This window comes from Mycteria americana, chromosome 13 (genome assembly GCF_035582795.1).
Source record: "Mycteria americana isolate JAX WOST 10 ecotype Jacksonville Zoo and Gardens chromosome 13, USCA_MyAme_1.0, whole genome shotgun sequence".
NCBI classification, from domain to species: Eukaryota; Metazoa; Chordata; class Aves; order Ciconiiformes; family Ciconiidae; genus Mycteria; species Mycteria americana.
In genome coordinates this window covers 16,671,094-16,698,699 of record NC_134377.1, presented here as the reverse complement: position 1 = coordinate 16,698,699, position 27,606 = coordinate 16,671,094, and the positions used below count along the sequence as shown (strand labels likewise).

Genomic DNA, 27,606 nt, shown 5'->3' with positions numbered 1-27,606 from the left:
GTACAGAACAACACAGCATTTTCACTTTTACATTACTTAACCTGAGCTTGAATTTCTCCTACATTTAGTCCGAAGAACAAGTGACAGCTGGTTTAAGAACACCGATACAGATTAGCTACAACATTAAAGGATATCCAGCTTCAAGTATGGGAACGGCAGCAGCGCAAAAATCCTAGGACGCTAAACTGCAACTTGAAGCTTAACAACTCTGGCATCACTGTCTTCCACCTCAGAGAGAATGGGGTGCAGACAAGTCCTCCTATTTATTCAGCAAGGGAAAGGTTCTATTCAGAAAAAGTTCTATTAAGAGTAGCCATTTGAAATCTTACCATTTCTACAAATTACACCATTGTAAAGATGAACACAATATGACAATCATTTTCTCTAGCCTGCTGTTAAATCAATAGTGGCATAATGCTTGTCACTTCAGTGTTTATGGTGTTGCAAGAAATTAAAATAGTACCCACTTTTTTAAAAGGAGTAAACTTTTTTATTTACTAGCATCTTGAAGTCATCTTGTTGACAAAAATGAATTCTATTTAATAGTTTTTTGCTTATATCATTCGTTATAAATCCTGTAGAAATACTGATAATCCTTTGTGATACCATCTGACACTTTTAAGAAAGTTTGAGAGAATTTCTTGGAATGACACAAAACCTCCTGTCGTTCTCAGTTACTACAAGTTCAAGGATGATATTTAGTTGTAAAATCGCAACATTCCAATAACTAATAGCTTAATCAAGTATTAGCAAGTGTTGCATACATCCATTTCTGTGGCGAGAGAAAATGCCACAGAAGAAACAGAAACAGACAACTTCAGTGAATATCTTTTTTTTTTTTTAATTAATAACTTCTTAGTTCAGGAAAAAATAAATCACAAAAGAGAACTGGAAGAACTACTCTCCACCTTCTTTATAAAAGAACTTTCTCAAAGAGAGAGACTATATACCTTGTTCACCACTATGTCAAACCCTATCATAATCACCTCGGTTTTCACAACATCTATTCTACCACATTTCATGCTCAGCTCCCAAATATCTCTTATAAAGGAGGTGGGGGTGTGCTTTAGACAGGTTAAAAATATGCCGCACCTTTACAGTATTTAAACAATTACACCAAGCATAGTTCATACATTTATCACATTAACTATCACCTGGTAACCATACATTTAAAAAGGTCTAATGTGTAGAGTATGTAATACCCATGACAGATACTCTTACTTACTTAAGAGCATATAAACATCAGGATTTATTCACCCTCCCCATCTGCAAGTTAATTTCTCATCTCTTCCTGGTACAATATAAATGACAAAAAAAATCCCTTCATTCCATTGCACTACCGCAACCCTATATGCATAGAAAGGCAGATTAATTATCTGTAACAGGGAAAAGGAAGAGGGGTTTATAAAAGGAATTTGAAGAACCTCTACTGCACAGGTAGTTTCGATGTTAAGTACATGAGTTTTGTTGTTTTTCTTTTCCCCCAATTTTTTTTCTTGAAGTCACATAATACATCCCTATACAAACATAACTTGAGTAAGTGCAAGCGAGGTTGTACATAGTACTGTAGACACATTATTCTTGACCAACAAAAAAAATTCAGCACAAGAGGCTTGAACACTAGCACAGTGACAAGTCTATGCTGAAAGCCCATCTGGGGTGTGGGAAGTGGTGAATGAGAATGCAAAGCACATTTCTGCATATAATGTGCAAAGGCTTGATCTCCACAACTGCACTCAATTTGCTACATGCACAGCCAGAGATGAACATGAGATCAAAAACAGCTGGGAATGGTTGTCCTGAGAAGATACAATAACGATTAAAAAAAAAATCTAAACATAAAATACAAATACAGAAGCAACCAAACATTGTTAATAATACTAAAAGACAGAAACACACTGTTGTTGTTAAAAGAAGTTTCAAGTATTATTCCAGGTCCAATTTCAATCCTACTCACAGGAGAAAATGCCCAGAGATTAGGAAGAGAAGTCCACACCAAAGTGTATTTTTAATAGCATATGGGCATGGTCAACAGACCCATCCTTGCGACAGCTATTTTAAAAAATAAAAATCTAAACAGAAATGCATCATTCTAATTAGCATTCATATTAAGATGTGCATTACTGGAAACAGTTGTTTAATTCGCTGACACCAGCAGACGTGATGTGCTGCATCATTTGTGCTCCATTATATCACAAGATATTGTGTGTACACTTTTTAACATCAAAGAATAAATCCTGCTCATAAAATAAGGCATAATTAAAAACAACATGGTATCTACAGAGGTAATTTTGTATGCTTTCTTCTCATTCTGTTTCACTCTTCCAGGTATGATGAAAAAGAAGAATTGGTCCCAGTTGAGGTTTGTCAACATCAGCTACCAGATTATGATGAAACAGATTAGGTCAGATCAGTTTGGGGGGGGTTGTGTTGGGATTTTTTGTAATGCTGCTTGGGATGTTTCCTGAATGAGCTCTGCAGAAGGCATGAAAATAAAATCTACATTTTTTTTATGTCAGTGACACCGGTGTTCCCCTTCATCATCCCTATCCTTACCCAGAAATGCCTCCATATTGCTACAGTTTGTCCAAACTGAATTATTTTCTGTAAGATTGTTCCTTCCAGTAAAGCTGCTATATTCTGTTTTAAATTATAGCTTTTTCTACATTTTCACCAGTGTATGCATGCTAGAGAACAGCTGCATGGCAGAGGTACATATTTAGCATACGGTATCAAACCAAAAAGAAATACAAAAAAAATGAACCAGTGTGTCCTACTGGCTGCTCTATGTCAAAAGCACTGTTTGGTCTTCTGATATAAAACACTACAGAAGTAATATTAGCAGAAGTCTGTTCTGCTTCAAGTATTACCCCAAGTTTAAATGTGATTTTCAAATTTTTGTGCAATTATTTTTGTAATTTAATGTGAATAAAAACATCAACATGACTAAACTAAGAAAAGAAACTGTACTACTTCTACTATAACACTGCCCATATGGCAGAAGCTTTAAGTTGAAACAGCTGTTTAATGGATGGATTTTTTTTTTTTTTAAAGTGAATATTAATGTGGCTTCTAGCCCAAATGCAATGGGTAGTGACAAAATATCAGACTACCGCAAAATGCAGTTACAAATATACACTGACAATTTCCTTCTTAAATATTAATGGCTCTTGAAATATCCATCAGATACTTTTACAAAACATTTCTATTTTAAGTCTAAGGATTTTTCTTAGTTTCTTCACAAGTAGTGCAAATACACTCCTTATTCTTAGGTCTTCCCAAGATATGGCTGGTTTTTGTGTGTGTGATTTCTGTTTGTGTTCTTCACTGAAGTGATACAGGGACACTGTAGTCATGAGGATGGAATGCAATGCTTGCTGGACTTTCTTGGAAAAAAAAAAAATCTACCTTATTCATGTACAGCTGTAAAATTCTACAAATTAAAAAGTTCACACCAGATTACCTGATGCAAAAGTTACTGTTTCCCTGCTATGGGGGAGCTGAGACGATCCCCTGAAACCTTAAACTGTACAAGCAGTATAACAGGTTTTTGTCCTTTCTCTACAGACTACAAGTATTCAGTTCTTGAATCGTGTTTGTTCACAAATGTGATTGAATTTCCTGAAATAAAAAACCAAAAAGTATTAAAATGTAACAAAGTTCTCAGAAGTCAGGCAACAAAGAAGTCAGCATCTTTCACAGGGTATTTTAAATGTTAAACAGTTTAAAGCAGAACATTTGCATGCTAACATATCTGTTTTTCAAAACCTGTTTAGATTGTACTCTACTACCCTCTTATCTGTAACAGGATTTTCAACATCTCTCCTGCCTAACCCTTGTTAGTTTTATTACGCACACAGAAAACCTGTTATTAAAAGCATTCCTCTACACTTCTGCATACTTCAAACCCAGAAGGCAATTAAAGCAGGAATCAGTGAATTAATTTTGCCCTGTGAGACATTAGTAATTTTTAGACAGCATTACACAAGTCCCTAAGAACTAGAATTAACCAGGTTAATAATACATTTCAACATAAACATGTTCTTTCACTGGCTTACAATCTTCTTCTGCAAAGAAAAGTAAGTCTTTCTCATTCTGTATTATTTAGATTTTATGGGAATGGCAAGCCTGTCTTCATGAATTAAATAGATAACACAATTTTGTATGAGGCATTTCTTTCCAATTCTCAAAACCATCTCACTATTCATTCTTTGTTTTTCTTTTACTTGGGTTATGCGTCCCCTGATACATAACTGAAACAGGAGTTGGGGTGTTGAGTGTGTGTATATACATATACATGTGGAAGAAATGATGCAAGAGAGACCATGAATTTTCTCCCTCTTGCTGAATTAGATCAAAGATTAGAAAGAAACTTTGCTTACATAACCAAATTACTTAGTAAAACAGTTTATCTCAATTAAAAAAAAAAAAAAAGTAACTGGATATCTAGGAGTGGTATGACAGGACTGTTTGCTTTTATGGATTTTAGGAACTAAGAGCAGCTGCCAGTAAAGTTCTAGGAACAGCTAATGCTTGAAAGAAAGAAGGGAAAAAAAAAAAAAAGAAAAAAGGAGATGAAAAAAGGAAAAAAAACCCTGAGTCATTTCTATTCTAGATGGAATTATCTACCACAATATGAACGAAGACAACTGGTGAGTACTTTGATACTGAATTAACTCTCTAACATTTCAAAACAAAATCTCCTCTGGGAACACAGACAGTCCTGTAATGTGAAGTTACAGATCGCAGTGGTACTTTGAATTACATCTGCAACTTAAATCCCAAATTATTTTTGAAGTTATTTGGTAAAACCCCCTGAATTTGTGAGAGACTGGGGATGAATATTTTTTACAAGTCTTTCTTATGATCTGCTTGCCTGAGCTGTACAGACTGGTTATTTTCAATCCATAGTACCTGAAATATTAAAGGAATTATGCTAAGTGTGTATGTTCATTGCAACATTAGAAAGATACTGCAGAATCTACTATTCATTAAAGCAATTTCTCAATACGGGGTAACAGCTCCTCTATCTTAAATTGCACTGAGAATTTAGAGAATTATTCATAAAGCAAGAAGGATTTTTCTACCCTCCCTGGAACCAGTTAGCTCCTAGGTAGATAATTTTTGTTTTGTTTTCCAGGTCTTTAATATTTGTCTTACCACACATGCATCTTTTTGTAGCAATGAAATTGCATTGATTATCAGTGGCCTTGATTTTTTTTAATCAAGGACCTTGATTTATTTTGGATCGACATTTTTCATGAATGTCTAGGTACCAGGAGTGCATGTCCCCTAGATGCACTGGAACACTTGAGAAGGAGAGGGTTAAGCTCTTTTCAAGCTCAGTATTTCATTTTCACCGTATGCCAGATTGCTTGGGTCAGAGGCGTTAAGACCTAGAAACTCCTCCAAAGCCAGGAACTGCTAAGCCACACCAGGTTCCTAATGTTACATGTTCCAAACTTCTCTTGCTTCTCTTGTTGCAAAGTATTCCCACCAATTTATCCCTTCAAAGTATGTCACACTTCACCAGAAGAGTCTCTCATAATTTCAAATGGTAATTGCACAGGGCTAATTATTGTATATACAAGGTTTTTAAGAAGCACCCAGACATGAGCAAATGAGAAGCTGCTTCAGTGGGAGAAGAATAGGAACCAAGGGGGAGTTGTGGAAAACAAGACTCAAGAAGTGTCAGCAATGGGTTACATTAACTTACAAGTGCTAGCGGTGCCCTTTGACAGGCACGAAGGGCTCATTTCAAAGTTGTGTTAAAAACAGAAATGACAAAAAAAAACCCCCAAAGCTCACCCAGTTTTGCTTATGCTGCAACAGTGTTACTCACGCAGTTTCTGGCACTTCAAAGGTTGGGTTTTTGTTGTTGTTTTTTTAAAAAAAAAACCAACACCCAAGCCCACTTTCTACATTGTACGACTTACATGGCGTGATGTGCTTTGACCTGAGTTCGACAGTTGCGCCCCCAGTAGCAATCAGGACGTGATGTGACAGTCACTACAAAAAGAGCAAGTGAAATGCCACGTTTATTAGGGAAGTCATTGAATAAGGTGGTGTAGATTATTAAGCCACTGCTAATGGTGGTTACTCATCACAGCAGGCTTTGTAGAGAAACAAGACATGACTGGCAAGAAACAACTAAACTATATTGGTCCACCTTTCTAGAAACAAAGCAAACACGTAGCAAAGGACAAAAAATTCATTCTAAATATCAGGCTCACGCAGACTTACAATGAAAGGATTTGTTTCTCAGTGCTGTCAACTGAAATTTTACCATTTAGTTTCATAGAGATGGACTTTACAGTTTAAGACACTGCGCATATGTCTAGATACATTTCCATACGAACGAAATATTTATTAACTTGGGTAGAGTTTGTTGTTTTCTGCCCATTTTTACCTACATTAGAACTCAGCTGTCCAGCAGGCTGTTACACTACAATGAAAAGCAATACTAAGGAGAAACAAGGTAGACTGACTGTCTCTCATTATGCACAGCAGTAGAAGCAGAGTTCTCAACAGTTAGACAGGGAAGCTGTTGCTAGCAACAGGAACTAGATGGACAAAAGTAACATTTAAAAGTAGACTGTTGGAAGAGCTTCTGTTCCCAACAGATTTAGGATTGAAGGAGGCACAGTTGTTTGCATGCTATTTTATACTAAAACTGTAAATGCAAACAGATTTAGAATTAATTTATGAAACCATTCTTGTTCCTAGTTGAGAGCTGGTAAAAATGTGAAATTGTTCAGGATACATTATTTATTGTATTTACAAATACAATACAAAAAAATACATTATTTTATGTATTTAAATGGGAAAATAAATTAAATTACAGCAACTAGTTCCTATTGACTATATTCTGGATTTTACTGAATTCCTCTTCTCACTATGCAGATATATTTATTCTACAGATGAGAAATCATACTGAAAGAAAAGATTCCATTAGGGAGTCTGACAATAAGTATATGCAAACTTAGCAGCTGACAAGTAAAGCAATCAGCATAAGATATTAGCTCTGCAAAGAGACTTGCACTGGGCTACATGAAGGTGCTAAGAAGGCAAGGACAAGGATAAAACTGACTTTAACTCTTTAATCGACTTTTCCCCCTTTACTGTGCGAAGCAATCCCCACCTGGCAATTCAGCAACAGGAATATTCTGCCTGTACTGGTAGGCAAGTTCTCGAAAGCTGCGAAGGCCACAACAGTAGCAAAGCACTGTGTTCCCAGTAATTCTGTAATCTGGGGAGAAAACCAGTTTGTACATAATGTCAGTGTAAGGCTTGAGAAATCAGATTTAACAAGAATGTCATGCTGGCACTGGTTACGTACACAGAACTTCAAACCTCTTGATAATATTACTGAGTTATATATAGACGAGTTATACATGTACAAAAATGAACATAACACATACCTGACAACATAAAAACTCCTCTTTGAAGAGCTAAGAGACTTTCGTTTAACATATTTTTCCATGTCAAACCCCTGGATGCCAGGTAATCCTGAAAAGAGCAATTTAAGTGTTTAATATAGAAAAGCCTCCAACATTAAAGAGTGACCAAGCCATTTACCCTCAAGTATTTACAAATCTAGATCTAACTAGGTTTTCAAAATGGGTTGATGCTGATTACAAGTTAAAGTTACGTATCTTTAACTTAATTATAGCATGATACTTTCAGATCACCAATAAAACCTTCCACTCAGTACCTTTGTTTCAGAAGATCCCCACTTTTGCCAAAAGAATGCAAATAGATTCATTTCAGTCACACTCTCATTTACCTTAACTCAAGATTTCATCCAGTTTACCTAATTTAGATAAGCCCATTATGCTATGGCCAAAATATTTTCCATGCAACCCAGCGTGAAATTTAACTTGTCTGGGAAAAAAAAAATACTTAAGGAGCCTTGTTTTCCTGGTATATTTTAGTGAATTATTTTTCTCTTAATTAATATTTTGGATGGGATACTTCAGACTGTAGAAACTGGCTTCCCTAACAAATACTTCATATAAATAAAATTCTTTTATGATTTAACAACCAAGCATATCTGAATTCTACAGTGTGTCTATCAGTCATTTAAACTCAAATTCAGAAGTTACGACTAGAATTTTGGCTTTCTTGGCACCTGTCAGACATACACGTTGGAGAAATTAAACATCCGGATTGCATGAAAGTGATTTTTTTCTGTTGTTGTTGTTGTTAATTTGGGTGGTATGGGAAGAGCTGATGCTAAATGGAATGCATCCCTTGAATGCGATGCCCTCTTACACAGAGACTGAAAGAGCCAAATTATCACCCCAAAATACTTCCAATCTAGACACAGTAACTATAACTTTGGTCCAGCTGAACGTTCGGGGCTCATTAAATTTGCCTTTTAGAATCAGGTGCTGCAAGTGACACAATGCTGCCACTGTAACTGTTAGGCTGCACATGCCTATCATTTCATGAGCGAGTACATCTTAAACTTTGTACATTTATTATTATGCATCATACATAATGATTTTTAAACATACCTTTAGGATATCTGACTCGTAGTGGTTGTTATTTAGCACTCCATCTAAACACTTATCACCAAGATTTATTTCTAATCAGAACAAGAAGAAGAAAAGTTACTATTTCTTCCCCCAGCCCCACGGCCCTCACAAATTTCTTCTGTTTCCTGAAATAACGTGCACAGACTCATGTGAGCACCAAGTAACTGCATTCAACATATGCTAAAGCATGTGATATATAACTTCCAGTGGCAAAGACAAGACATTGAGAGTTTACAATTTCACCTTTAGTCCACAAACACTACTGCTAATCTGCACAAATTAACAGTGTTATTAAAGCATGTTCCATTAGTTTCAAACTGCAGCCAAGTAATTTCAACTGTTCTAATTTATTAAAAAAAAAAAAGTCTAAAACTTTGAGTTTCAGAAGTCTTCATGTTTAAGAGGGTAAGGTTCTTTTCTAATCAGTTAACATCAGACGTTCAGTGCTCTTGCATTAATTTGTATGATTCTCTTACTAGGCTGAAATACACCATAATTCTTTTTCTATGGGAAAGCACTGTGCTCAACAAGTGTAGTTTTCAAGCCCAATATAGCATGAAAACAAGAAGATAAATCTTGTCAAAGTTAAGACACATACCACTCAAGAATTTTTTTTATGTTTGGGATGTGAGGACACAGCCTTTGTTTCCTTTTGCATGACAGTGCTACAAACTAATCTATTATATTTCTTAAATTACCTAAAGTTCAAGACAGACAGACATTATTGCAAAGTGAGCAGGCTCATAAGAAATAGATTATTCCACAATACCACAGAATGGTGCCAAGCAGCCAAAACACGCCATCCGAGCACAGCCCCAGTATAAGTGACAGAAGGGTTGCAGACAAACTGTACCTGTAAAATAACAAAGAAAACCCCTGTAAGGACCTGCACACAACAAAACTCAACAGTTATTGTTCTTATAAATCAATAGCAATAGAGCCCTGATAAACTTGGTTTAAAAGAGTACAACTTTCTCATTTAAAATACATTCTATAGAGGAATAATAAATTTTATAAAGGAAGATTCTTTCATGCTGTCACTACAAGGGTCCAGGTAAAATAGTACTCAAATAAAGAACACTCTTCAAAGTAACTTAAGTTTAATTAAAAATAAGGAGAGATTTAGTTCTGTAGCCAAGACTAAAAACAAAAAAAAAAGTACACACATTGCTGAGGAGCAACATGAGGATTCTGTTCACGCTCTGCTCGTCGGTCAGGCATTGGCTGAAAGCAGCAGGTGCATATTACATGACTTCCTTGAGCAGGACACACATATTCCTGGACAGCTACATGAGTTAAAAACAGAAAAAAAAAAAGGATAGACTGAACAATGTACACAATTGCAGTCTGGACTAGGAATCTCGGTGAATATTAGCAACATAAAAATCTGAAAGTAATAAGCGAGCAATATCATTTTTACAAAGATTCTATAAAAGAGCAGAAAAATGGCATTCAGACTTCTAAACTACATCAGTGTGTAAAATATTCCATATGTAGAACAGTTTAAGAACTATCAACCACCAGCAATCTATTTTGGACAACCACAGAAAAACCATGGTCAAATCTCATGATATTTGCAAAGACATAGGTATGTGAAGTGTTACTCTTGCAGTACTAAGAGTGATCTTGCTTAGTTCATAATGGGTGTATGAGTTGTAGCATTCCAGTAGCACACTACTGAGAAGATTTCATGCCACTGACCTGCAGGGAAGTTGGCAGATGTAGATGGTGCATCTCCCAGTGCTTGCATTCCTCCTGCTTCTGTCTCTTGGCCTGTGCCAGGCAGAGATGGAACAGAGTGTCTTCGATACCCTGGGCACTGTCTGCATACTATATATGGTTGACTGAAAGAATAAAATAAGGTCATAGGAAATCACAGCCAACAAATGCAAATATAACTCATATCCCTATGCTAGACAGGGTTGGTCATACTTTCAAAGCTTAAATTTGGAATTTCTTCATCCAGTAACATATGGAAGTTTACATAACTCAGTACCTCACAGCTGTGAAGATTGCTGTAGTTGTAACAGACAAAAACTTTGTATTTTGTAGCATTGCCCAAGTAGCTTAAAAAAAAAAAAAGAAAAAACCAAAAAAAACCCAAAAAGAAAAAAGAGCAGTGTGACTGGAAGTGAGATGAACAAGAAAGAGAGGAACAAAGCTGGAATAATTATCTACGTGAAGAGTTCTTCTGTTCCCCTCTAGACATACAGCAAAAAATGTCTGCCATTGGAAATAAAGAGGAGATATGTTGGTGCCTAGGAATCCCTAGGTCAAGCGTCAGCTGCTTCAGTACCATACACTTGGTGAAAGCAGCATTCCAGACACATAAGAAAGCACAATCATTGCAGCTGCGCTCATAGGGTCATGGACTGCTTCATCTCCTGACATGATCTTAGCCAGAAACCTGTTTTCTCTAAGGCAACAGCCAATTAGTAATTGGAAAAGGTAATTTCACATATCTCACATGAAGCTGTTGCATAATTCAGGATAGAACTGTTGGTCATGAACTGAATCTTGCTGGACTACTAGGAAGTCCTAATTTTAATTATTTTTTGTTGACTGCTCAAGGTTCAGTAGGATGGCCAGTAGAATTGCCAAGATAATTACTGGTAAGAATGAACTTACCTGAAAACAAAAATAAGATTCATTCTGGCAGTGATCATGGAAACACTGTCAGCAATAACAGCGCTTGTGAAGCTAGCTCAGTTTGTGGGTTTGTGCATTCAAACATAAGTAAATCTAATTCAGCACACAACTTAAATAGACATACCTGATATCTGAAGATTCACTATCTACATCTGACAATTCCAATAAATCTTCAGAACTTCCTTCCTCGTCTGAAAAAGATCTCCGCACCTTAGGTTGCAACATGTCTTGAGTAATTTTGTTTCTAGCATCCATGCTACGTACATCATCTTCATTACGACATTTATCTGGCATGAGAACCAAATTCAAATTTCAAGAGAAAAGAACACCTCACATCCCTTATCCCCACCCTACTTTATTAACACAGTTACAATTATTGTGTTTTCATTTCCATAAAACTTGTTTTTGTATAACAGAGTTCTAGAAGATCTTAGTTAAATTCCCCTCTCTGTTAACAGAAGTGTAGTATCAGGCAACTTAAGTTTTGTTTTCAAGAGACCATGATCAAAGTTAATTAAATCCATATTCAAGTATATTTTTCAGAAGTATCTGAGTTTAGGTGGCCTAATCAGTCAGTGTGCCCTATTTGATAAAACTGTGTCCTTCTCAAGATTAAGTAGCAAAATAAAATAAAGAATTCTTAGCATACTCAATTATAGTATTAAATCACCTTCAATTCTCACCCAGTACTTGAAATATTACAAGTTATTATGTCGTATTAAATGCACTTGTTTTCTTACAGCCATGTCAGAGAAAACAGCAGAGTAATAAAACATACATAGAAACGTAACAGACACCAGTCTGTGCATACGTCAGTTACGCGGCTGATGTGTGGAATAGATCAGATTCTGTTACACACACTGTTCAACTTGCCTGGATGCTGAATCAGATAAGCTTCAACCAAGTTGTTCAGTATGTGATTTTTACAGATACGTTCTACCGGACAACGACAAGTTGGACATAGAGAAGATCTTTCCATCCATCCTGAGTAGCAGGCAGCACAAAAAGTATGCATACAAGGCTGCAAGCTGGAAAACACAAACATGAAAACAATGAAAGAAATGGAGTCAAAACACACATCTTTTTTCAGATACATTCATAACACTCAAAAAACTGTTTAGCATCAATTTGACTGTATAGATTGCAGGGAAAAAAAAGGGGGCTCAGAAGGGCTTGTGAAAACCCTAAATATCCTGGCCTCCTCAAACAGTTGTCACTGAACTTCTTACATTATTACCACATGATTACAGCTTTTGTCAATCATACATACCTTACACAGTCATGCAGCAGTTCTTGGCAGATAATGCAAGTTAATGTTTCTTCCATCTTATCCGGTTTCACATTTGATGTTTTTGCATCTTCAGAGCCAATTTTAATTATACATTCACTTGGAGCTGCTGGTGAAAGATTTGGACAAGCATCTTCATCTACAAAGACAGAAGATTCCACAGTATGTAGTTTTTGAAGCTTTTTTACATTTATTTTTATTTAAATGTTAAAAAAAAAGACCTGAAAGATATACACTGATTCACTGTTCACTGGCAATGGTCCCACTAAAGGTTCTTGCTTTACACATAACAACAGCTTCTGCTACGGAAGCTGTTATTTTCACTGGACCAGAAATCAAGTCAATAAGAAGCAAGAAACAAACTGAAGAAGGACTGATGACAGCTGACCACCTGACTTGATTTGGAAGGGGGAAAGGGGGAGATTGGGCGGGCGGAATGAGAGGGGAGTTTTGCTTTTCTTATTTAATACAATACTAAAACATAAAATAACATTGTGAGGAGGAAAAAAGTTACCTATCCCCTACTAACATAACCTTTCAAGACCTTCTAGGTTTGATACGCATGCATTTTGCATTTACTTCATATTAATAAAGAAAAAGAAGCACAGATCCTTATGTTTCTGTTAATCTCACTGGGCTTCTATGAAAAATGGACATAGCTTTAAGTTTCTAATTAAGTTTTTTAAACTAACTTTCAACAATAACATTAACATAAAAGAGTGCAGGATAGGTTGCGCAATACTGTAGTATACTAGCCTCCTTTTAGTTTCTTCTTAGCAGGTTCCAAACCTTCCTCCTCCCCTGTCCTTTGAGAATCTGATTCTGTTTTTATTTTGTCAGTGACTTCTGAAGTGATTGCAGAAGTTTCAGTATTCATATCCAGCTTTTCATGTTCGTCATGCAGTGCTCTTAGACACACAGATTCTAAGACAGGGAAAGCAGGCACAGGAGTGAAAACTGAGGATTGTGATCCTGCAAAATAAAAACAGGAACATGAACATAGCTGTATACAGATATGGGCCGTGTGAAAACAAAAGGTACTCAAACACTGATGACCCACACACATCAATCCAAACATCTGACTAGGAAAAAGTGGAGCACAAAAAGCAATGTCTGCATAACTATACTAAATGCATTCTGAGCCAATCTGACTAATTGGAAGACCTAGGGGGAAAACAAGCTATTAGTTGTGTAACCCTACTTAAAATCCCCATTCCTCTTTAAATTGTAGAGTATTTATTCATAAGACTATTATCCATAGCAGGTCTTCCTGACAAAGATGCCAGGCAGAGGATTTATGCAATATTGATCATATGTAACAGGTCAGGATCACAGCAGAGGGCAAAGCTTTGCTTTCATAGGAAAATGTTTAAAAAGTCCCAATGACCTGTTGACAAACATCATTTTCTAGATAGCTGTTCTTGCTCCAGTTCTAGTTTAAGAGTTACACAGCACTGTGGTATTACACTTGCCAACATAACACGAGATACTAGCCTAGGGATCCATGTGGTACGTTTTGGCCTTAGAGCTCTAAGCAAGGGAAAGGGGACTGGTGACTGGCAGCAGTAACAGTGACAATTAGAGTAGCTGCTCGGAGTGACTGCACGAGCACTCACATCTACTTACTTTGTTATATGAGCCACATACATCTGCTAAGTTTTCACCAGTGCTCCACTACAAAACTGTACTGTAAAGATAGAACAGTTTGGGATTACATGCATTTTCTGCCCCTCTGAGCATAAGCAATTCTCACAATTGCCTTACTCATCCACCAGGACTTACCCTGCCTACTCGTAGAGAGAAAGTTCAAATGCACATATCCACCTGGTATTTTCACTAGAACTTTACAAAGCAAATGCTAAAGACCCGCATATGGGTAAGAGATTAAACTGTTAAAATTCAAAACTGGAGTAACGGTTGATGGGATATCAAACTTTAAATACTGGACACAGTTCTTACCAGATGTAGAAGGATTATCCTGCTGAACAGATGCAGACTCAATAAGAGAGGTAGAAGAAGCATTAAAGAGGTTAGATGTAGAAGTAGATGGCTGTGGTTCCTCATAGCAAGACTGAGTAGCTGATGGTGATGAGATAATTTGGGTCTCATCATTACTTCTTCCTGTACTTGAGGTATCTTTGGTCACATGGCATTGGTTTTCTACATTAACTTCTACAGTTGGAAGGGAGGAAAGGAAAGAAAGATCTGTGTGACAGTCACCACATCATGGCTTCATCAAACTCTCTCAAGAGGGTTACATTAGTCATTGGAGCTTAGCTCCTCTTCATGGATCTTGAATTACTTCCTTACCTACTGGTTCTTGAGTTGCATCATGTTTTGTGTTTAAGGATTCATAGAGATAAGCAACATCTGAAACAGATAAAAAAAATATTGATCAGAACCTCTAAAGAAAAATTCACTAACCTTAATCTCACATAAACAACTTCTATTCAGAAGTGGCTGCTTCCCCAAAGTGTCTGACAATGGAAGAAGCAAATGAGGGGTCACCTCTATAGTACGATATTAATACTCCTACTTAGGAGGCAATTAGGAACAGCACAGCAAGATCCTTTCTTCTCAGGAAACCAGGCAGAGCAGCTTTTTGTGTTTAACTTGTGCCAGCCATGGAACTAGAGGCTTAATCATTTCTTAAACCTAAAATCTGCTCTGTGTCAGAACAAACTGTATTTTTACTGATACTTGAATGAAAGTTCTTCAAAGAAGCTTATTATTTCTGAGCTCACTTCCCAACTTCTTCAATCAATTTTATTTCATTTCTTTGTGAGATACATGAACTCTCAAAAATACAGATTAAGATATGCCATAAGTTTCATTCAGAAACTAATTTAGTATCTATTAATAAAATCAACGCGATAATATCCCTCTCTTCTCCACCTTACTTCAACCTAATACGGTTCCAAAGATTCCCCTAACTTGCTACCTTTTTTTCATCTCCAGCCACCTAGAAGCAAACAAGACTCTCTTAGTTGGTAGCAACCCTTTTTCTGATCAAAAGTTAAGAGTATTGTCTCCTTCAGAACTACTCAGAATGGCCAAATAGGCATGCCAAATCTAAATTCTCTCTCTGTCTGAAGATGAAGAAGCTGAAAAAGCAAAAGTGGAGGCTTGGTAATTCAAATACTTGTTAACCCCAACAGAAATCAGTGATTCAGTTCATTAAAAAGTACCTGGAAAATTTGCCTGAGTTCTCCCAAGTAGCATCAACTGCAATAGTGCCATCTTAGAAAGGATTTGTGAGATAAACAAGCCATACAGACAGACAAATACAGCTTATCACTGCTTCTTGTAACATGCACATCAGACAGCATAAATCAGTCTGATCTGTCTGTATATAAATTAACAGCAACTTCATAAAGGAAGTATTTCAGTAGTGAGTATGTATGTATCTACAATTTTTTAGATTAACAGTTCATATGTCTATTACTGTATGAAAACTGTAAATACAATCTTGTGATTTACATTAAATATCATGCTGTAAATGTATCTACTACTGCACCCTCCCATCTCCCAGTACATACAATTATCTTCACAATAATAGGGGAGCTTATGACCATACAAAGTCTGTCTGTTCACCTTAAAGTTCCACTTCAGAGCTATCAAATACAGTAATGAGAATTAACATTTTAAATGCCTCTTTCATCTAAAGTCTTTTTCAGAAAGTGAGTGCTTTCTACTAAAATTTAAATATTACATACTTCACACTTAAAAGAAGAATTGCATGCTGATGGACAGAGCAGTCGGCTGGGGCACAACAATACATAAGTAAAAACAGAGCTTGCCCATTCCCTCTCTCCCCCCATTTATCAAAGTTGAACCCCATCTGTTATTTCATAATAATGAGCAATTAAATTCTTTCTGTAAATCTTTTCAGTCAGCGTTGGATTTAATGATCCTGTATAACTGAATGAAATGGTACGAAATGAAAAGGTATGAAATGAAAGTTCTGCTGTCTTAATAGTTTTGATTTCCCCATATCATTTATGAACACTTTTAAGACAGAGGACAACACAGATCATTCATGAAGTCTTTTATTCATTCCATTCCATTGCAAAACCTAAGCATTCACACCTAAACCTTAGTCCCTGACTTCTACCCAGTTAACACATGAAAGAACATTACTTCCTGCCCAACAATAGCTTGGCTTTTTTAAAAACCTTTGAAGAAGGACGCACATTTTTTTTTTTTATAAAAACTTAGTTATGTTATTTCAATTGCATCATCCTGAAAAGAATTCCTGAAAAGAATTGTAGGCATGTGAGGCATGATTCTTCTTTCAGACCACACAAATATTTTTCCAGGTTTACTAATTCTACTTTCACTATAGGGCCTTACCCACCTCCCTGCCATTTTGCCTATTCCCTCTTTAAAACAAACAAAAAAAAAAACAACACAAAACAAAACACTTTTGCAGCCTTTCCTTCTGGTGCCAAAAATTGCTTCAATGTGATCTATAAAGTATCACTAACTACTCCAGCAATCTGACTTCTAAAAGAAGCACTGGGCACGTGATCAGGTCCTCATTAGTTACCATTCCACGCATTAGTTCTTCCAAAACTACTTCTAGGCACATTTCAATTTCAGACAGTTGCTCAGACTTGTCCCTGTAAAAATTGGCACATACATGACCTCTTCTTCTATAGAAACTTATTTTTAAACATTAGCAAATTATTTGTCTTAAAACTGAGTTTTTAAAATCTGTTTTAATTGTACTGATCTTTCTTTTCTTTCATGACTCAAAAAAAAAAAGACTAAGCATGCCATTCAAAAAATATCATTTACTTACTGTTCTCTGGCTCATTTTTTCTGTAAACAACATAGATCACATCCCCAGTCTGTAAAGGATATGTCTGCTTCTTAACTACTTTCAGTTTATTAATTACTGTTCCATTAGTACTGTAAACAAAAAGAAAAGATAACAGCATAAATGTTTTCAGAATTACATAGGAGAAGGAACAGAAAACACAAGATACTTTTAATGAAGAAAAACTACTGGGTCTCAAAAAAAAAAAAAAGTAAGACAGGATTAAAAAAAAAAAAAAATCCAGAAACAAGTGAAATTTTTTTCCCAAAGACAGAAGTGCAAAGCTGCTAGGACTTCAAAGCTCATTTGCAGCTACTGGTAAAGAGATGGTAGCTGACAAACAGACAGACAAAAGATTCCTGACATTTGGCCAATGTCTCAAAATAATTAGATGATTGTTTCTGTACAATAATCTCCACCCTTTAAGTATAAAACAGGAAAGGACAATAGGAGTTCTATTCAAAAAGTTCTAGGCTATGTATTCCATGTTTCTATGTTATCCTTAACACTGGGAATCTCCTAAGACATTCTGCAACAAAGGAACTTTTCCTGTACAGTCAGAGATGCCAGGCAGCATTAATTTTTCTCCCCTCGTGCTTCCAATAGTAAAAACCCTAAAATTCCGAGGTTACTTAGACTGTTTGCAACTCAAAAGTCAGAAGTTAGTAAGGTGGAAAAACAGTTATACGTAATTAAAAAGATGAGTTGGAATGAATTATTTTGATATTGATAAATACTCCAAGACTCATGGAAGAAATTAAATTGGGGCAGAAGAAAATGCAGAGCACTGCTGATTAATGGAAGTATCTCCTTCACTATGGGTAATGTTTTATACACAAGCTATTAATGTTTTATAACTGAGTCAAGTTATTCAAGTACTGAATAATTCCAGCTCGGTTGCAATAAGCCTCTTTCAGTACTGCAGCATTCTAGAATTTCAGACTTCTGCCATTCAAAAGCTCAGCAATTAGTACCAAATATAAACGAACAGAAAACCTGCTTTTTCCCCTCAGCAGAGCAAGGTGCTGCAGGAAATAACAGCAAACCTCTGCTGCCACCTCCTGGAGGCCACCACGTGTGCCCAGGACACAACACAGCCTTCCTCAAACAGAGCAGTTCCTCTCTAGAGGAGAGGGATGGTTATTTAGAAATAAGCACCCTCCCTTCTCATTATTTTTCTTTTAGAAAACAACCTGGAAAAAATCTCTTGTCTTTTAGTAACATGAACACAGAAGGAAAACTAGAACTTTGTACTGTTGACCTTTTTGGACACAAAGTCAAAAACATTACATTAAAAAGTCAAAAGGAAAAGCAAGCCCTTTTGAATGACTGCAGCAAGTCCTGATCAAGGTATCAGTTCTTGCTCTTACCTCTGCAACTGCTTTCACTATCTACATGGTTGAATCAACTAATCCAGCATAAATAACAAGATACAAAAAAATAAAAATGCTACTTTAAACATCAAGAAACAAAAACCTTTGGGTCACATTGATATTTGCTCTATTAAAGAATCTTCGAGCTTCTCCTATAAGCAAGAAAACTATTTTAAGCTTGCCTTTTTACCTCAGGCATACAGATTTTGACCAGCCTGAAAGACTTAAACACCAAAGAACCAGCAGAACAGAGACATCACTAAAAGAATGCCAAAGTTTAGCAATCAAGAGGAAAAAAGAATTTTAGTCAGTCTGTTCGAAACTACTCATTTTTAACTTAACATTGATGCTAGTGATAATATATTAAAAAGATTATGTCAAAGCAAAAATTGCACCTCCTTCAATTGTCGAAGAAACAGTAAAGCTTACAACAATCCCTGAAACCTGCCAGAGGTCCTTTAAGAAAACCAGGAAACATCAGATTTGACCTCCTTAGTTTTCCAGAAGGCAAAACAAAGCATGCATCTCCCATCTGCCATGTTTTGTAAGTGTTTTAGACCTCCTTTTGTAATAAAGCAGCTAGACTCAAGTAACAAGAATTGTCTCTTAGTGAAATTTAGCTTCTACAGGCAATTCCTAGTCCCAGTATTTCACTAAACGCAGGGAAAAAAGATGTCACAGCAATGTATTTTATGAAGTTGCTCTGTCACGACTGCCAAGTTCCAAGATGGTTATGAGGGACAGTAACTCAAGTGAGGTATTCTTGGAAAAAGAAAACAAAAAAAATATCATCACACATCTAGTAACCACTTGTGCTTGGTCTCACAAGGCAAACTGCAGAAATAGCTACCCAAGACCCTCATGGTCAAATTGACTACAAATAGCCAAATCTTTTCAGTTCTGCACGGTTATACAGACTTCAGTGAGAGCTGACTAATGAATTACTTGGCATCCATGGACCCAAATGAAGTAGGAATAAACTGATACCACCTAACACAGAAAACAATAAGCTTTTCTTAAATACATTAGCAAACTGAAGTAGTTGTATTTATATTTCAGCCAATAATCAAAGGGAAAAAAAAAATCCAACTACCCCAGATAATTGTATTAGTGTCTCATTTCCAGTTTCAGGCTTCAGCATGAGGCATTTAACAGATATGGTGACATACCAGATTAATGTTGTGGGTATTTTTTTAACGAGACACACATGAAATTCTGACATTTGTACATTCGTCTGAGGTTTCAAATTAAAATAAGATCCCCATAAAATAAATAGAAAGTACAGTGAGAATCCCAAATATGAAGGCTTAATATTGGACTTAATATTGAATTGATACGAACTGGCTGGATAATTTTTGAGGTAGAGAAGAAAAATGGTACTATCAGATATAAATTGTCTGCGTTGTGAAACAATGTCACAAAAGGTCCCAATGTCACTTTTCTACAGAGTGGAAGAAAAAAACAGTCAGGCCGTGACTCAATTCCAATGTGGTTGATGACTCTAGAGTTCGATTAATGAACCATACATTACCTTTACTTCCCAATGCAAACTGTTGTGCAGAACTGATGTGAACAGCTACATTTTGCTCAGAACAGCCTTACTTTTGAAGTAGGTGAATGATCTATGTGTTGTAAGATACTTTGGTATCCTTCTGAGAAAAACGCCAGTCTGGTACTTTTTAGTAATTACTAGCGTCCATCCAGGAAAAGAATGTAATTTATGGTAAAGCTTCTGGGTTAATAGTTTTAACAGTTATCTGCTATTTAAATGCATATTATCCTAAACACACTGTAAACTGAAATGAGTTTTGAATTCTATTAAGTTACCGAATCCCTTCTGTACTGTGTCATTCTCCATTCTTTTAATGTTCACATAAATAGTTTTGACTGGTAGAGTGAGGAGAATTTAATAGCAGAAAGGACATCAGCGCCAACTGAATATCAACCTCCAATTTACCCACAGAAAGGGAGTACCTGCTTGCCTGTCACATGAGTACCAGCGTTGTGTAAAAATTTTCCTGCTCTGAAACATCACTTACTACTTAGAATCCTTAAAAAAATTTCCTAGAAGACAACAGGAGGAGGTCTTTAAAAAAAAAAAAATTACCTTAGTTGCCTTAAAATTTCTTTTTCAAAATGGAGAATCTTACAATTGCTTTTACTTAGGGCAAGCCAACCACTGCCTCCACTGTGTGAGGTCAGATTGTATAATTTGTTTTCTTTCAAGCAGAATAAAGCGACTAGCGCATGGTTTGGAAAATAAAGCAGAAACATATCCCAAAAAAGGGCGAGTCTGTGAATATTTTATTGTACTATTTGCTAACTCTTCGCTTTTGTTACTTCCAAACTTCTTTTTAACTCAATAATTTTGAGTTCTCTACACATTTTCTTTCACCTGCAAATTTATGGTAATTCTTTCCAAAGTAGATCCAAGAACTCATTATCCTACCAGGGAGATAAAAACCAATGTTGGTTGTCTACACATATACATGATGATATTCTTTGGTTTAGCTACAATACAGAAGCAAAGTCCACTCAGTTCAACTGTCTCACACTAGCTGCCTCCTTCGATGCATTCCTCTTCACCAGAAAAATCTGAACTTGACCACAGCAATGTTTCCAAACTATTTTCCACTTCGGAGAAGAAAAAGCTGACATTGCAGTATTTTTCTGGGACTCTGGGCTTCTGTATTGCCAACTCAAACATTCAAAAGTCTTCTTCTTTCAGACTGCTTGATTTTTTGGAGCTCATCTGATATTCGGCACAAACATTGGAAGACCCAGAAGAACAGATAGTCTTCTGCAAGTAGTCATATCAACCTGTTTAGTCTCTTGATTCAGCAAATGGTAACCACACTTCCTACCAACTCACAGGCAAGCAGAACACATAAAGGATCTCATTCTTTTTTGTTACATACATAGAAGTGTAACATGCATAAGCTGCTAACTGGTAGTACTCCATAGCTGCAACCTTTCTATTGCACTACCATTGTAACAAGCCCCACCTTTTCATGAATATATCATATAGAAAATTAACTTTAATTTGGCTTTGCTAGTTTTCTGCTGGCTGCACCTTCTGCCTCGGGGGGTGTGTGTGTGTATGTGTAGGAAAAAGAAAAAAAAAAAAAGCAGGAATGTTTCTGCATCATTCATAATTTTGTAAGCTTGTATTATCATGACATTGGTCTAAACCAATTCTACCAGCTACATGCAACTGAAACCAGGGACCGTTTCTCAAGCTTAGATTTACAGTGACGCTCTGAGACTGCCATGATAGGCAAACATGGCCTGATTTGTTGTTTGAAATGTCTTGAAATTTGGGATAACATTGGAGAATGACAATTATAAGCCGTTTCCTAGACATCCTAGCTAGGCCTGATACTTTTCCCTAAAATTTAGCATTCCATCGCACAGCTTCTGGGAGTATAAGCCCTCCAGGGACCTATCCTGGTTATTTTCTCTAGCTACAACCTATAAAGGGAGAGGAAATACATCCTCATCAAGCTTGCGGATGACACCAAAGCAGGGTCAGAGCTGGGCTGCCATTCAGAGGCACTTAGGCAGGCTAGAGGAATGGGCTGACGGCAATGTCATCACATTCAGCAAGGACAAACCCTAAGTCCTGCACCTGGGATGGAATAACCACCTGCAACAGTACAGGCTAGAGACCAACCAGCGAGGGTTCTTGGTGGATCTTATTACTAAGCATAAGATCATACACCTTGGACTTATGCCTAGGCTTAAGTCAGCAGCGTGCCCTGGCAGTGATGAAGGCCTAGAGCACACTTGGCTGTATTAACAGGGGTGTAGTCAGAAACTCAAGTGAAGTGATTTTTATTCCCTTTTTCTTGGAACTCATTAGTCCACATCTAAAATAGCACATCTAGTTTTGGGTCACCTAGTACAAGGAAGGTCTTGATAAAATCGAGCAAGTTCAGCAGATAGCCACCAACATGACCAGAGGGCTGGAGCACATGACCTATGAGCTAAGGGGCTAGGGGAACTGGGCTTGTTTTCCCTGGGAGAAGGCAGCTTGATGAGCAGGGGACCTAATAGCAGCCTTCCAGTACCTATGAGGAAGTTACCAAGAAGACAGAGACAGGTTCTTTACTGAAGTGACAAAGGTCATAAATTGAAACAAGGAAGATTCAAATGGATGCGGGGGGGGGGGGGGAATAAATCACTGTGCGGATAATTAAGGTCTGGAATGAGGGCCTGGAGAGGTTACAGAATCTCTGTCCTTGCAGGTTTTCAAGACCTGACTAGAGAAAGCCTAAACAACCTAGTCCAAATCCAGTGGTGGCCCATCTTTGACAGAGTTTGAACTAAGTGACTTTCTGAGGTCTCTTCCAACCTGAATAATTCTGTATGTTCTGTTTTACTTGATAAAATAAAATAAAAAGAAATGCATAGCCCATGTAAATATCTGGAAGCGAGTTCCTCACCCTGAGAAAGACTCCTTTTAATATCAACATAGCTACTGATTGATCAAGAGACAGAAAAGGAGCAGAGGTGCAAAAATTCTGCTGAAAAAAAAAGGTCAACTAAAGCTCCTACATTCTGCCAGTGCCCCCCCAAAATATGCATGACATTCAATTACGACAGTTCAAAGGTTTTTCACAGAATATTCTTGGAAGGATTTTTGTCAAAAGCTCAGCAGGTGTTTGATACCAACCCTGAGCTACCAGAACAATATATTTAATTGCATTCTGGTATGTTGGGACAGGGATTCGGCATGATACCCTCCAAAACCTCAAATGTGACATTTCCTCTTTATGTATGTACATCAATATATTTTGAAGTGCCTTCTTCATCTTTGGGTAAAATGCCTTCCAGACATGAAAAATGGGGGGAGCTGGCAGAAAAGTATTATTTGTTTCTTTACTGACTGCAATAATGTGGCAGAAAAAAGAATGTGGTTTACAGAAGCATTTTAAAATGTCACGGAGTTCTTTAAATGTAATAAACCAGAAGCTTTTGGCAATCTTAGACAAAAAATTCTGTCAAAAATGAAGCAGATTAAAATTTCAAGAGGGTTACAATCTCCTCCTAAGAAATACCCTTCCATTCAAATTCCTATCTCTAATTTTATAAAGGAAACGAGAAAACAAACTAAAATCCATTGGAAACCACCCACAACCCCTGCAGTGCTATTCGTACTCCCACAGTAGCCTTAGAACTCTACAGGAAATAGCCTCACCGGTATAGCAAGGTCACTGGCCTTCAGTATGTGAAGAAGTATGTAATTAACTTTATATACTAAAAGTAGTTCCACTAAATACTGTTAAAAAGCTAAGCTTTTTAATAGTAGCTCCAGTGAAGTGTGTGCTTATACCTTTCTACATTAAGGGCTTTAGTTCTCACACCTCTAACTTAGGACAGAAACACCCAGAAAAGAAAATAATCATTCTGGTTAAGTAAAAGAAACAAAACTGAAATGTCAACAGTAGAAATCTAGCAAATGTCTTATTATTAAATTAGATTGAATAGGCTCTAATCTCCATCTGACATGCCCACCACAACTGCTAGACTACTACAGTACTTATGCTACATAGACTGTGGATATTTTGAATACCAGGAAGATGTATATACAAGTACAGATTTTTACTCCACATCTATTTTATGCTTTGAGATCATCACCACAGGTATTTTCTTTCCTACATAAGTGCCTGAAATGAGGCACACTCATGCTTGGAGCTTTTAAGAATGCTGGCATCACCTTTTCCACAAGTCTAAAGAAATATGCTACGGAACTATTACATCAACAGTACTTTTCATCTAGTAGACTATGAATCCCTTTGTAGAGAAAAAAAATATTTAGAAAGAGCCAAACCCCCCCCAAACCTAGATGTAAAAGCAGGGGAAAAAAAGAAACAAAAAAGAGAAGGATTTACTATTGATGCCTCGAGCAATACACAAGATTTTACTTCACAGACAAAAAAGAAGATAAGAGCAGAAGTTCACAGAAGAACCAACCTTGTATCTTCCAATGACACTTGACCAGATTCTTCATCCACTATGATTTTACAGTGATCTCCAGACACCAACTTGTTGCCAGGGAAAGATAAGTCACAACCTTAAAAAGAAAGCAGATTTTCCAGTGTGCTTAAAAATACACATTACACAGATAGATCAGCATTCTACATGGCTATAAATGCACAACAAACTGACTCATGTACATCTGCAATAGTTCAAAACTTTTACTGGCATATAGGCAGCACCACAGCCTAGTATGTGATACATAAATATAGGCGGTGAGATAGCCCCATGTGCTGATATAAGCTTATTTGAACCATTTCAAGATGTTTTAGCTCCCTTTTTTTCCCCCAACCCTAGCCCTTACAGATGGAAATCAAATCTCAATTACTCTGTTCTAGAGTGGTACAGAGATAAATTCACACATATTTGGAGTGTTCAGTCTAAATTCTAGAGGCACACATCACAGAGCACCCAGCTCTTTTTCCACATCATTGTAACACTGGTTCATTGGATTTAACTTCTGCTTCATTCTGGTATACTGGGGCAGAAGTAGTAGGAACCAACAGCTGATAAATAAAAGAGTATCACTGTTCTATGTTAAAGTCTTTTTCTTGTTTATTTTTAAATAGAAAAGCTTTTCTCATCTCTGTTGACAGCACTATTCCGTTAATAAAGCTGAAGGGAGATTAAAAATCCAGGACTAAGATTTAGGGATATGGAGGAGAAGTGTAATGACAACGTTGACATGACAGAAACCTTCCTACCTACGACTCTGCGGCTCTCAGCAAATCTAGTATTTTTACTTCACTTTAACATTCAACGTTCAAGGCAATGCTCAAGATTCCCCACTAATCTTGCTCACAAATGACTCAATGTACTTGCTTGCACAAAAGTTACCATTAACAAACATGATTCACTTCCACCCCTTCACACTCTGGGTACACTGTATCTCAGCCTGCAAGAACAACATATCCAGAAGGAAAGTAGTAGCCACTACACATGCTGGTGACAGTTTATCACTAGTCTACTCCTAATGTTCAAGGAACAATCAACAGCTACAGAGTTAACTGTTGCCACACAACTTGTGATGCTAGGAAGCCCACTGAAAGCGAGTAGACTAAATTTTATCCAGGAGCACGCCAACATTTCCATTCTATTCTACGGAGTTAGACTTTCATACGAGAGCAGGAAGGACAAAATGCTCTACACAAGCATTTCTAATGCTCCTGAAGATTTTCTAAGTAATACTTATGACCCAAAGCTTGATATTCTTGTAACCACTCATTTTATTAATCCATTAGCAAACAGTTATGGAAGCAATAGAACACGCAAAAATTCATCTCTTTTCTGCAAGATAACCCTCAACTAGACCTCAATTTTAAGAATTTACCTACAGCTTAGATAATGATAAGCAATCTAAATGTATATTACCAAATGTAAATAGGCAAAACATTTTTCCTACAATACATTATCTGAATTTCTCATAGAGCTACAGCATCTGGTGTTTGTTCAAGAGTATTTACAGAATGTGACTGGTCAGTCAAATAGCTTGAACTGATGAACAGGAAACTGAAAATTAGTGCTGTCAGGGCAGAGTAAAAAAATTTAAAACAATCATCGCAGTGTTTTAATACAGTAAGCATGAAATCCTTTAAAATAAAGGCAAGTAGTAGAAGCCCTAGACTCTGGGAATAAAGCTTCAAATCCACTCTCAGAGAAACTTTCAGTACACTTGTTGGCAGTCTTTATATGGCCAGAAGAACTAAGGGCTTTTATGTGGGCGTTTTCTTTTCTGTGAAGCACAAGCATTTTGCATTGCAGTTCCAACTTATTTTAACCACAGAAACGAAATGAGAACATAAACAGGACTGATACACAGAAACTCTCCCGAATCAACAATCGTTTTTTCTTATTTGTACAAACTGTCACAGACAACCTAAAAGGCGTATTCGCTTTTAAACGTGCACATGTCCCAATGGTAAAAAAGGTCAGTGTAAAACTTCCTCTTCACACACAGCCCAGAGGTAAATTAGGAATAAGGGACCGCCTGGCAAGCGCCTCCAACAGTTCAAAGCACCAAACCCAACTAGTCGCAGTCCACCTTCCAATGTTGTAAAGGCCAGGAGGGGGGATCGCTGCTGTCCCCCGAACACCGCCCTACGCCAGCACAGCGTGTCCCTGTCCCACCTTTCTTGCGACCAATTGTCCACTCTCTTTTCAGCAGCAAGACGTGCGGCTCTGCCTCATCAGCACCCAGCCGGATCAGCTTCCCCCAGGGCTGCTGCTGCCGGCTCTGCTCGCCTCCTTCCGAGTGCTCCATTTGGATTCACATCTGACAAAAACAAACAAAGCGAACCCAAACCCCACCATCACACAGCACCCGGGGGGGGGAGAGGGCTCGCTCGGGGCCGGCTGCCGCGCCGGCAGCCCCCTCCCCCTCCCGGGGGCCGGGCCCTGCGCGCCGCCGCCCCGCAGCCCCCCAGGGCTCCCCCAGCCCCTGCCCTGCGCGCTTCCTTTTGTGCGGAGTCGGAAAGCCCTCCCCCTGGGCCACTCGGCCCCCCGCAGCCAGCCCACCCCCTTCCCTTCGCCCCCACCCCACAGGGCCGCTCCCCGCCCGAGGGGGAGCGGGCCGGGGCGACCGGCCTCCCTCCCTCCCTCCGCTCACTTCTCTCCCCAACTTTCCGCCCCAGCGGGCCCCGCTCCCCGGCGGAGAGGGGCGGCGAGGGGAGGGCAGGGGGTGCCGCGCCCCCCGCTCCCCCCCGGCCGCCTCCGCCCGCCCCCTCCGGCCCGGCGCCCCCTCCCCTCGGCGCCAGCCCTTACACCCAGTCCCGCGGCCGGGGCGGCTCCTGTCAACAGACATTGCCACCATCAGCTGATCAGGGCTGGGCAGGGCCAGGCCTGCCATTGGAGGCGGCGCACGGCGGCCATAGAGAACGCACCGGGGGCAGAGGCGGA

The 27,606-nt window shown here is 37.9% G+C and overlaps 1 protein-coding gene across 1 annotated transcript; it reads right to left on the bottom strand.

Moving 5' to 3' along the window:
• Positions 1-506: 506 nt before the first annotated feature.
• Positions 507-27,606, bottom strand: CHFR (checkpoint with forkhead and ring finger domains). The gene is made up of 18 exons (XM_075515888.1): positions 27,472-27,606; positions 26,839-26,983; positions 24,649-24,748; positions 17,282-17,391; positions 14,788-14,847; positions 14,437-14,649; positions 13,234-13,449; positions 12,460-12,616; positions 12,063-12,217; positions 11,314-11,476; positions 10,242-10,384; positions 9,707-9,826; positions 9,310-9,393; positions 8,520-8,590; positions 7,422-7,509; positions 7,142-7,249; positions 5,937-6,009; positions 507-3,621 (listed from the first exon to the last, which is right to left on the bottom strand). The coding sequence occupies exons 2-18, from the start codon at positions 26,969-26,971 to the stop codon at positions 3,579-3,581; spliced, it is 2,037 nt and encodes a 678-aa protein (XP_075372003.1). The 5' UTR covers positions 26,972-26,983; positions 27,472-27,606; the 3' UTR covers positions 507-3,578.

Excerpts from the sequence above, each read along its gene's own strand:
- CHFR (XM_075515888.1), bottom strand. The coding sequence starts at position 26,971 with ATGGAGCACTCGGAAGGAGGCGAGCAGAGCCGGCAGCAGCAGCCCTGG. Across the intron at positions 12,218-12,459 it reads CTGCTGCATGACTGTGTAAG|CTTGCAGCCTTGTATGCATA; the intron begins GTATGTATGATT and ends TGTGTTTTCCAG. Across the intron at positions 7,250-7,421 it reads AGGAGTTTTTATGTTGTCAG|ATTACAGAATTACTGGGAAC; the intron begins GTATGTGTTATG and ends TTTTCTCCCCAG.